The following is a 12,953-nucleotide window of genomic DNA, read 5'->3' on the forward strand; positions in this document are numbered from 1 at the left end:
GGGTGAGGAGTTTATTATGTACAGAACACCAGGAGTACAAAAGGGGGGCCAGTCGACTCACATACTAGAAGGCGAGGTGGGTGCTGGGATGGCGGGAGGGGAAGGGTGCCATACGGGGGGGCAGGGGGTATGTCAGGGGGGGGTAGGTAGGGTCAAGGTGAGGGAGGAAGAGGGCGGGAGGCGGGGGGACTCTCAGAAGGGGGGACATCCTGCTAGTGTCACAGCTCAAGCAGTTGTGCTCAGGAAGATCAGGACCAGTTCTTTTTTTTTTTTTTTTTTTTAAATATATATATATACTCAAGGCATCTGAAGGAAGGAAGGAAGAAAGGAAGGAAGGGAGGGAAGGAGGGTTAACCCTGCTGCCCCCCTCCCCTCCCCCCACTACCCTCCCCTCCCGCTCCATCCCACTGCTGAGGAGCAGGCTGGAGTTAGTCTCTGTGGAGGCGGAGCTACTAGCTTCTTCTCTGGATGCAGAAATAATCATAATAATAATAATAAAAAAAACAAAAAAAAAACAAACAAAGTCGGCGGTCGAGTCAAAACTGTGCGTGGGGGCGAGCAGCAGAGACGAAACAAACCACAGCTGTTTGTGAGAGAGTGAGAGTTACAACGACCTGGAAAAATAGCACCTGAAAATCAAAACATGAATGATTTTCTTAAATCCATACCTGACCACTGATGCTAGCACAGCTACTAACATGGAAGACCAGCCACACTAGTTAGATTAAAGTATATATATATATATCTTTTTTTTTTCATCATGTATTAGAAGACATTGTGTGATGTGAGACAGAAAATAAAGGCAACAAAATCTCAACAGAAGCAAAGGCTCATGGGAGATGTACTTAGATGCTAATAAAAAATAAGTGTTAGCATAACTTTACCCCTTCAAAGAAAGCACAGCAACGCAAAAACACAATGTAGCTCTACTACTTTTCATTATCACACTATTTCAAATACAACTTTACTTTCTTTTTTTGTTGTTATTCATCTTTTGATTATTGCAGCGTTAATGTGGCCAGCCAAATACTGTAAGGTTAGCGAGCTGCCTGCCTCCAGGATTCTTTCTTTACATATGCTACAGGACAATTTTATATTGTTAATAAATATTTAAAATAATAAATAACCAAATTTTAAAGAGGAAGTTACATATGTGGTTAACTTGGCTAACTACTGCAGATCAAAAGAGCTTCACGCTTTAGTACAATACTTTGCAATGTTGTATTCTGTTCCTTACGCCTCCTCCTCCTCCAACTACTACTACTACTACTTTATGTAATAACAGTGATAATAGAAACATTGAGATATAAAGTGACTTATTCAGGTACACAAGATACTTGTTTGAAAATCTCAATCTTTCAATGTGCACAAACTAAAACAGTGAAATCCTAATATCTGACAGTCACGTCTGCATGACTGCGCCACAGAAATGCTACATATTGACCTATAATATAACAGTTTCCTATCATCATCGTCGTCTCATTGAGTAAAACACTGCACTGACCTAAGAGTTTGAATCCCATGAAAAGGCTCAAACCATCATTGGATATCTGTATAAATGAGCCGCACTCGTGACGACGTGTTCCTTCATTACTGTGAACACTGTGCATGAAAACAGTCCCCAACAACAGATGCACTATTTACTCCTATTAGTTTGATGTGAACTTACACGGGGCCGGCTGTTGGTATTTAAAGATTTACTTCTTCAGCAGGAGCCGACAGAGTGAGGGCAGCGAGCCACAGAGGAGCTGAGGAAAAAAGTCAGAATAAACGAACACGTGGCTGCTTTGGGGCTTTTCATGGGATTTGTTGACGAGATTAAAAGAAATAAGAAAAAAACAAACAAAAAAAACACCAGTAGCTAAGTAGAACGAGTAGAAAACAGTGGTTTCTTCCAAAAATATGCCTATCACACATGACATCACATGTTTTTTTTTTGTTTTGTTTTTTTTTGTTCTTTTTTTGCAAGTGCATAGATTAACTAGTGGACATCATGTGACCAACCCTTGATGTTAGTAAGCTTTAAAAAAATAAATAATAAGAATAATAAAGCAACTGTGGTTCTTCATTTCCGCCAATTGACTCGACCATCACACGTCGGTTCTGCCTCCAGAGCGGCTCCGCCTCCCCCCCGGGGGCCAAAACACCCAAACTCCAACCTGCTCCTGAGTCTTTCTCTGACCCACCACAAGTCTGCAGTGCTGTAAGTAGGCCAGATGAATCATGTGACTCTCGGAAACAAACTTACAGATATGAAGAAATGCGAAGCCTGCATATGACCACTGCATGGGAGAACAAATGACTGACTTTATACCCCAATTAGACTTCACAACAGTTAGTTGCCATGATATAGATACTCTTTGTAATATATGAGAAGTTGTCTACAGATGAACAGAGGTCGCGTGGGTAGGAGCCCTGATTCAGAAGAACAAGTTTTTTTTCTTTTTTAAACCTGAAATAAGATGAAGTTAATCAAGAAGTGTGAGGTGAGATTTACTGTACAGGATATTAACAGTACACACTGTAGTTTTTTGTACAGGAAGTCAGGAGCTTAAACCTAGTGTAACCCTCTTTGAACAATTCACACACAAAACCACTGCAACCAAGTGGCGTACCCTGAACTCTCAAACAAAGTTGTGCTTCACCCGAACCTGCCCGCCTCTGATGATAAGAGTTTCTTCTTCAGGGCCGGCAGGTTATTTCCAATATGCAATAAAACGGCCCGCCCACCAGGGTCAGAATGAGAACAGCAGTTCATAAACCGAGGCTGCAGGAAGCCGCGAGCCGGGGCCTCATCAGCGGGGCTCGTTACATTAGCAGAAGAGCGAGCTCTTCTCCGGCAAGTAATGAGCGAATGAAATCTGGGTCACGTCAATACACATCCGGGCTCCGCCGCCATCAACCGAGTCCCGCTGTCTCCTGATCAAAGAGCACTGAGACTGTGTGTTCAAATCATACTTTGGTTCAAGTAAGAAAAGAAAAATCAATATTCATCAACTTTTTTTTATCTGACACCTTGCGCTAATTAGCAAAGTCTTCTTCGCTGCTTCCAATAAAAGGGGCCGAAATTACTGCAGATGCGATTCTTTTTTTTCCTGAAGTGTCTGTCGGGTAAAAGTAGGATGTGATGTTCTGCTCTGGATAGGAGGATGTGTTGTCTGCAGTTCAGTGTGTGCGTTTATGTGTGTTGTAAATCTATGGCTCGCTGCTAAGGGTGTGTATGTGTGTGTATGCATTTTGTGTAGTAAAGGGGGAGTTTTGGGGGGGAGATCAGTTCACACTATCACCATCACACTTTCAATCATATAACACATGATCACATGTTACAGTAAATATCAGGGACATATTTAGTTGGAGAGGGGGTGGGGGGAGGGGGTCTGATATCTATGTTCGGGGGCCAAAGGCTTTCCTGCCCACCCCCTCTACTCCCTGACATCACCACAGCCCATATAATAGATATGTATATATATTTATATACAGAAAAAGAATACATACTTATTGGACACCCTAGACATTAAAGTACATTCAAAGAACTGAACCAACATTCTTGTTTAAACACGTTTACAGTGACTCTCCTGATATAAAGAATTAAGGTTTCGCTTCCACCAAATTAAAAACTTTTTTTCCTCTTTAAAAGTTTTCAGTGCTGCAAAAAAACAAACGAAAAAGGAAACACACAAATAAATATTTTCAGAATACATTGACAAAAAAAGAAATTGACATATTTCAGCCCTCGTTCCTTGTTACCGTTGGATGGGCACTACTGTATTTCTATAATGTTTTATCTAGCGACATAAGTCTATATGCCTCAGGCTTGTGTTTTGGTTATGCACCTGCTGATGTAGTACAATGGGATTATTCGATTATAATTCAATTTGTTACATGGACGTTGATGAGTTATTCTCGGCAGGTGGAAACGTGCATCCTTGGTAGTTGTACGCACCTTTATCACCACGTGGGTCCGATAGTTAGTCCGTCGGTGCAGAGTGACACAAAGGCTTGGGCTCGGAGTCTGGCAGGTGAGTAAAGTCGGCGACTTCTGCACCATTTTTCTCTTAACTAGTCCTCAGTCATTGACCTCTGCTGGGGCGTGGAGAGGGGCAGACCGGGGAGGCTCGGCTTTTGTACCGTCTCACCGTCCCGCCGTGGCTCAACCCCCCCGCTCCCCAACGCTGTAAACCAGTGACGCTGCTGCCCATTGGGGAGGGCGGGGATGCCCAATGGTGCTGCCAGGAGGAAGTGACATCACGACAGTATCCACAGGGGACGCTGCTAACAGTAGGCGCTGCTGGCCAGTGACACCGCAACAAGGAGGAAGGAGCGACATCACTGGCCCGGAAAGAAAAGAAAAAAAATAAAGAAAAAAGAGGAAGGAAGGAAGGAAGTAAGGAAAGGTGGTCGGGGAGGTTGGAAGGAAGAAGGCGGAGCAGTGAGACCAGGAGGCTGACCTTTGACTCCACCCACAGGAAGTACAGTGTAGAAAGTGCTTCTGCCTGGATGCCGAGCGCTCCCTGCCACCTTTCTGTTTATGTTTTTGTTTACACGATCTCGGCGACAGATCAGTGTGCCATAGAGAGAGGAGGGGGGGGGGCTCCTCCCTCCTCCTTCCTGCATACCACAGAATCAGCATCAAGGGCCAACTGTTCATCTCCCTTACCAAAAAACATAAAAACAGATTTGTACATATATACTGCTTTATACACACTTTTTACCATTGTAAATCACAAAAGTATAGAAAAATAAAATGTTTTATAATAACGGGACACTTTTTCTTTCTCGCTCTGTCTTTTTCTTCCCGGCAAAAAGGTGGTCCCTGGTGGAAACTGGCTCACTCCGTCTGTCAAGTTTGTGGCTGGTTTGACACCGCTGCCGCGGCACCACTTTGTACGCCTCCCGTCTTCCCTCGCCAGCCTCAGTAGAGGGACTCCTTCTCGTCGTCTTCTTGTGTTATTTTCTTAAAGCTAGTTCTCCTCTCTTCGTTGTTTTCATCTGTGATGTCCATCAATACTGAGTACAGCTCTTCCTTTTGTATTTACTGGAAACAGGGGAGAAAAGTGGGGAGACTGGTAAATATACAGAATGTTATGTTTCTGATAGGCATACATAATGAGAGGTGCTGTGAGAAGTAGAAGTCAGTGTTGAGCAGCTTGGTGCAACTTTTAGTTCTCTCTAAACAAGTTTTTTCGGAGCAGGGATCTTGTCACAGAAAATATAAGCTAGGAAGTTGCTCTTTGAAAAACAAGTACAAGTAAACATATGGGATAATGTATGGAATAAACAACACACACTTTTCTTTGAAGTCCTGCACTCTCTTCCCCCATCTACATCTATACAATGAACACCGTCACAATGAGGAAAAGTTTACAATGTCAGCTTGAAACACACCGACTCAAAGCCGACAGTGAAACAACGTTTAAAAAACTCAGCTGCGAAAAAGTTTTGAGTGCGGAGAGAGAGACAACAGCTTCATTCACTTCACTTCTCATCCTGCTCTCGTAACGTGGCTTTAAAAGGAAGCGGGAGCAGAGGTCTTCCGCCTGCCAGAACTAGTGCTACTGCTCTCCGCAGAATAAAGATCAGAGTGCGCTGTAATCATACAACAAGTGGAGATCGGCAGCTTGGCAGTGCAAAGTGAACAGTCTTGGTGTAATGGGGCTGGATGGAAGTAAGGGGGGGAGGGGGGTGTGTGGGGGTTGGGGGCAGGCGAGGCAAAGGCAGATGTCCCAGGACCCCCGTCATGACAGATGCTTGCTAATTCAGAGTGATCTTCAGCAGCTCCACGGAGCTCCTGACAAATAAATAAATAAATAAATGAAAGACGACGAGGCTTTAATTTTGAAATGGCTTTGTAGTGCATTATCCCACCCCCCCTCCCCCTCCCCCTCCCCCTCCTCCCTCCTCCCTCTCCAACTTCTAATCTAGAGAGAGAAACACTCAACCAAGTGGCAAGCTCAATCAGCATCTCCTCGTATCTATCTCTTCTCATGGAGGAACTGGCCTGAGCTTCGCCGCCTCCTCTATCCATCTACCCTGCATGCGCCTCAGATTTACCGAGCGCTCGCTGGGGACCCGCCATACAAAAATATCCACATGCAGTCTTATGGCTCAGCGGGGAGGGAGCACAATAGCGCCGGAGCTACATATAGTCCTCACTGACAGGCAGCCTTGGAACTGGAGGGGCCGGTGCCGACACAAATATATTAATCACCGCGGATGTGAAGGAATCAGGAGAGGAGGGAGAGTTCAGGTCTATTAGACTTGTTTTAACAAACTGAGTGAAAAGAAGTACAGGCGCTATCTTTAGAAATTAAACCATGAGCCTATTAAAAGATCAGTTCACCCAGATTACATAAAAAAAAAGAAAAAAAAGAAAAAAAGAAATAAAAACACCTGTCTAACTACTCTCGAGCCATGCAGATAGTTTCTGGATTGTGCTGCCCAGGCCACACCGACTGACTCATTATTACAAATCTGTGATGTTGGAGAGAGTTCACTGCACTGCAACTTTGCAACTTCGGCCTCATTGTACTTTGTTTTCACTTTTTTCCATTTTCAGTCCACGAGAAGTTACGATAGACATCTTTAGGAAGCAGCTTCGTCAACTCGTATTTCATGGATGTATCCGTCTTAACTAGCCAGCTAAGCAGTAAAGTGTTGTCCCCATTATTATTCCCAGCAATAAAGCTTTGGGTTTTTGATTACACAGCTACAGTAAATGCCAATAAACAAGCACAAGAACAAGAATAACTTCAGCTACAGAAGTATAAAAAGTAGTCTCCTGCAACCTGACAAAAGAAAATAAACACCTCCTACACCCAAAATAGAAACTATGTCATTGATTTATTGGCTCTGTGTTGAACTCTCATCCTTCATCTTTGAAACTATCTGCATGGCTGGACAGTGTCGGGAGGTGAGAAACACACTGAGGAAAAAGAAAATCAGATTTGGACACAACTTAAAACCCTTGAGTTGACAGCAACAACACCCATGTGTGAAGGCAGACATCGTCTTCTTATAACTGCTTTATTCTGACACTCAAAACAATCAGAGGTTACTTATGTCACATATTGACAACAAAAATAATTCATGAGTAAAGAGGAAAAAAAAGAGATCATAATAGTATACTTTTTTTTACCTATGAAATTAACCCAAAAGAAAATTACTTTACACCTTTCAGACAATATATTCTCATTATAGAAATTACATACAATTCAAGAACAAGTTCAGCTGAATTGAAAATACACAGATAACCCCACTTCATATAGGAATACATATAAAACAGTTACTCAGAATTGCGATATAGTGTGTGTATGTGTATGTGTGTGTATGTATGTGTGTGTGTTTGTGTGTATATACATTTAAATGTATTTACAAGTACGTAACTTTTTTGCTTGGTTTCTTTTTTTGTACAAATCTTTTTAAGGTGGATTAATAAATGCACCTGCCAGCTTATCAGGGCTTCATGAATGCTTGTAGTAAATATAAATGGATAAAGAGTATTTTTAGCTGATATGTAAACGTATCTCAATACTACTGTTAATAAGTACGAACACATTTTTGGATCAAATAGAGGTCTGGTTGCATATTAAGCTGGTTATGGAATACAACATAAGCGAAATGAAACCCAAAAAATATCAAAGTGTCTGTTTTTTGTTTATATATATATATATATATATAAATTCACATTGAAATTACTTCAGACATACTGTTAGCATAATAAAACGGCTCAGACCTCTACAATACTGACTACCAGAGTTATTTACATGTTATGTCTTTAACATTTAAGCCTTGATAAGCTGACACTGACACAGTTAAACAATACTAATCTTCACTTCTTCTGTAAACTGTAGACAAACCCGTGCAGACTGATAGGAGCAATCCCAGATGACCTCACTCACTCTGGTCCCCGTAATAACACGACAGGAAGAAAAGTGTCCTAGTGATGATGATGATGATGGTGTGTCTTTTATCTATCCATATCATGAAATATTTTGGGATAATGTATCATGTGCATCTGCAAACATGCCTTAAAAAAAAAAAAAAAATGGTTAGTTAAGCTGCTGACCAGCGTTTAATATTTAACATCTGGAAGCACAAGAAACTGCAGATGTGCATAAAACTTGAGGAACTTATGAGGATTTTACAAATATAAAATATACAAGAAATGAGTTAAAACTACTGGTTTTAAGTTCGTCCCATTGGTTCAACCCAGCAGATCTTTTTTTTTTTTTTTTTGCTTGAGACCGAAATCTTAACAAAGTCAAAACTATCTACACAATATCATTCACATTTCTGTGTATAGTATCATTTTAAGCATCATATTAAGAGGCCAATCAACAATTAAAACTCCTACGTAATTATTTTGGTGCTGTTTTTTTGCACATTGATTATTATTCTGTGCTTTGCTTTAGTATCTGAATATTAATTATATGGATATACTTTAGCCATTGTTGACTTTAACCTTTAAAAATGTGATACATTGCATGCTGTTAATTAATGAGCACACATTATAAATTGTGCAAAGTATTAGTTTCCCCACTAACTGATATTGAAAGTAGTCATTCACATTAGTTGATGAATGCTTGACAAATGTTTTTTTTAATTGATTGAGTAATCAGCGGATTAAATTCTACCTTTGTGTTTTGGACTTCGGTATGTTTACTGTAATTTCTGCTCGTGTACATGCTGTTTATATGAATATGACAGTAGGTGGTTTAAACATCTGGAACATGCTTATATGTTCCTTGTATGTCTTTCATCGATCATTGTGACATTTGGATAGTGTCAGTTTACATATCGTTGCATGTTACATTAGCGTTTTCTGCTGAGGTGAGACCAAATGGGTCAAACTCCTAAAAAGCCAAAGTAAGTTGTTGTTCATAATTTGAAATTAAGAAAACGCTGAAACATGTTCAGCGTGTGTCTCTGTGTGTGTGTATCCACTGATATCTGAGGTCAGAGGTCAACTATCCTGATGTTATTACAGGGACCTGGAGTGAAGTCACGTTAAACTGTTAGTGTACTGCAAACTACAGTATGTTAGCAAACTGCATTCACAACCTCGTTCTCTCTCGTACGCACACAAACACACATTCTAATGCATATATATATGTAAATAGCACATAGGCACACACACACACACACATTCAGATCAGAAAACAAAACAAAACAAAAAGAAAAAATCTAGTTCATTCCAGTCTAGCTTACTAATAGTGGTCACTAACTGAACACCCCTAACCCACACGCGTACTCTGCTGCAGAGTTTATATGAGAAACTCCTACAAATGCACAAACCACTTTTTCCCATTTGAAAATGGTAAAAATAATATTCAAAGTTTGTTCCGACTCATATAAAAAACCCCAAATGGTGCGTACGTACTAGCATAGAAAAGGAAGAACAATGCTTCTTTACCCACATAAAGATTTTTCTTTGACTCATGAGATAATGTGTTACTGTAATTAATCTTCTTTTTTTTCATTTACAATGTTAACTCTATTTTTTTTTTTCATTTAACATCTCGACTAAACATAACTAGCTGTATATGATACTTTTATAAATATGTTACATCTCAGAAAGGATCAACAACAACAAAAAAGAGGAAGAAAAAAAAAATAAAGTGCAACAAACAGATTTTTTTTTCCTTTGAGACCACAAACACTTTTGTGAGTACACACAAATTAAATATTATTGGCAATAGCTTTGAGTTGTATTTCCATATAGCTGCACTGAAATCCTGACAGCAAACTGTAGCTACACAGAGATTTTTCTTTTCAATCCACCTCACGTAGCACAAAGTTGTAATAGAAGCCAATGCAGCGGCTGAATGAGGCGAGCACTGCTGCACTCTACACACATTTACACTGCGTCTCCCAACTCCTGGGTGCTTTTATATAATATCTTACTGTACTTTGTGTGTGTATGGAGTGTAAAATGTGTTATACAGTATATGTCTACACACATGTGTATATATATATATCTATATATATCTATAATACAGAAGCTGTAATAAAGAACAGTACAGTCTGGTTTTATCATCCTCTCTGGGGGTCTCTGCTTAAACGGAAATCAAAAGTCACCTCTTCTACAAAGCCGTGTTGCGAAGAGGACAAACCTGCTGGTTGTGTTAGAGATGAAACTATCCTGCCTGCTGAGAAGTGAATAGCACTGTATTCTAGTTTGAGTTTGAGTTTCGGTTTAGCTTATCCTGAGGTAAAACATCTTTGTGCAATGCTTAAAAAAGAGACCAGTGACTGAAGTAGCAGAGCAGCCCTCTGTCTGTCAGGTTCACCCACCTCAGTGCTGTGTCATTACTGTGTGTGTGTGTGTGTGTGTGTGTGTGTGTGAAACTGTGGAAAATGTCGGGGAGAGTTTATCTGACATGGTGTATTAGTGAAGATATGCAACCGTGTCTTCTGCAAATTTAGTTCATGTGCAACTATTTTGCATTGAAGCAATCACATTTTAAGAAATAAAAACCATAACTTAGTCTATTCCAAATCTGCAACTCAATATTTTCACGAGTGATTCATGTTTTCATTGTTAAAAACAGCAAAACTAAAACTAACAAAAAAAAAACTACTTTCAAATTAAAGTGATGCATAACAGTAAAAAGCTGGAACCAGGAACTTCTGACTATTTTTCTCATTTCTGACCAAATTATTACTTTTTAAATAAAACTCTCAATATTTTGACTAATCCCACTAATAAAGTAATACATTGTATTCACAGGCTACTGAGTCTCTACTGAGATTTTAATTTGCCGCTGCACTTTACTGATTTGAACAAAAAACATTTAAAATGTTTTCTGGTAAAGCCTGATGAGGAACTGTTTGACGACAGGATTTACCTCGAAAACGAGTTGACGCACAGCTACGAACACAAACACATGGAACAAAACTATATATAATCTTACAATCTTCAAAACATTCAGAGCCAAGTTTTTAAAATACATTTCTCGTGTCTTTGAATAGCGATTTAAAAGGACACTTTAAGTAGTAGTTAACTTGTTATTAGGGATCTAATTAACCTACTGTATGTGGATACGCTTGAAGGAAAAAAAGAAAAAGATAATACTGTTGATGACATTCGTGCTATCCTGACCTGGGACTGGGACTCTACAGACACTCACGGTGTCTGTGTGAAGTTAAAAAGACTTTGTCTGAGCAATGCTTACAGTAACATTATTTTAAGTGGCTGAGAGCGAACTTGGACCTGTGAAATATTAAAAACGCTGCTGCCAACTGAGGAGCATGAGGCAGGATACAAACCCAGGCTGATGTCCTGCCCCACATTCACCTCTGGCTGTACTTCCACAGCTCTGAAGGTAAAAACCCGGCCAAGTGTCACAACAACGTTTCTCCCAAAATAATAAAAAAAAAAACATGAGCAGCTCTGCAGAGTAGTTGCATATGAACGTACAGGAATGTGCAGGAGACTGGAGGCTGGAGTATGAGCGTTGTTGTGAGTCCAAGACAGAAACCTGACCTTAGTGACCCTTCTTACTCTGCATGCTGTCATACCACATGTTACAGCTTGTAAAGACTCCACTGCAAGTGCACAACAGTAGGACACTCCAACGTTTAAAGAAAAAATAAAAGCAATCAGAGCAGCGCCGTCTTTGAGCAAAGAACTACCAAGGCATGTTAGTCAGTGTGTGGACTGACTGCTTTATCTCTGCATGTTGAATAGAAGGTTAAAGTTTAGAAAGGTGACCTTGGGTGGAGTCGACCTGATTAGACCTGGTGTGTTTCCTGTTTGTTGTGTGCATGTGTACATACTGTACATAATATATATATAGATATTTATAAAATAAAAAAATGCCCCGGTATATTCTCAGTCAGATGACAGCGGCTGCATACACACACCTCTGAGCATGCATCATGCGTGCTGCAGGAGGCTCACATTGGTTATGGTGACACAGCACCCATATACAGCAATCGAGATAATGCACATGTGCATAAAACTTTCCAAAAGAAAACTAAAAGCACAAAATGAATACAAAAACGAGAGCAGACCAATGATGACATCAAAAAGGTTGTTGTAGAAATATCGGCTTGAGAGGGTGTCAGGGGAGGGGCTCAGCGTGGGGACCTGGAAGCTTTTAGTTTGATTTAGCTCCCCACCAAGGACCGCTTGTTTTGTGTTTGTCTCTTTCTTTCTTTTTCCTTTTTTTTTTTTTTTTTTAGATTTTTTTTTGTTTGTTTGTTTGTTGGGGGGTAATGTCTCTGTCTTTTCTCTCTTTTTTTCTTTCTTTTAGTAGGGAGTGAAGCGACTGTACCCTCCTCTGTATAGGCTAGCCTGCAACATCAAAGATGAAAAAGTACCAATCAGTATTCAAGTGACAGCTTTAGTCGGTTTCTCCTTCTCCACAAATTTCCTTCCTTTTTCCCATGCAAGTTTATTTATAGAATTTTTTTTCGGCATATGGATCACGAGGGTGGGTTTTATTTATTTTTTTATTATAGTTTGACACGTTAAAGGTCAGAAATTGGTTTTGTCGAACTGATTGCATACAACTGTGGGTGTGTGTTAGGAACAGGGTCATCAGGAGGTAAAGGTGGATTTAGAGCTTAACTGGTGCAGTTGATGGAATTGGTGTAAAATATTTTTTTTATATAGTAGCAAAGGAGGGGAAAAAAAGAAGAGCACTTCCTTTAAAAAAAAAAAAATCAGAGGAACACGGGGCCTGGGCTTAAGTATTTTCTTGAATTTAATATATCAAATAATAAATTGGGAAATATTGGGGCTTTGTGCTTTTTCACTTGAGGAAATCCATTCCCTTTCAGGCTGTAACAATATCAGAGATCCAACCAAAGCAGAATGAGTTCAGAGAGGTTTAATCACAGCTCCTTTTCAAGTCTAGCAGAGGTGTCTGCACCTTTCTGGAGGGGCAAACCACCACAGGATATTAGCCCTTAGATTTAGCACCATGCTCGAGATATCTAGGGCAGCC

At 40.2% G+C, this 12,953-nt stretch overlaps 1 protein-coding gene across 4 annotated transcripts in view; it reads right to left on the minus strand.

Moving 5' to 3' along the window:
• Positions 1–12,253: 12,253 nt before the first annotated feature.
• LOC310989627 (RNA binding protein fox-1 homolog 3-like) overlaps positions 12,254–12,953 on the minus strand; it is a gene marked incomplete at both ends in the record, with an annotated part of 119,496 nt that continues 118,796 nt past the window's right edge. For all 4 annotated transcript variants that reach the window (XM_083976740.1, XM_083976739.1, XM_083976738.1 and 1 more), the window contains one exon: positions 12,254–12,298. In XM_083976740.1, coding sequence (XP_083832866.1) covers positions 12,254–12,298 — 45 coding nt within the window. The remainder of the gene's footprint in view (positions 12,299–12,953) is intronic.

The sequence above is a fragment of the Trachurus trachurus genome (genome assembly GCF_905171665.1).
Source record: "Trachurus trachurus genome assembly, chromosome: 8".
Classification (NCBI taxonomy): Eukaryota; Metazoa; Chordata; class Actinopteri; order Carangiformes; family Carangidae; genus Trachurus; species Trachurus trachurus.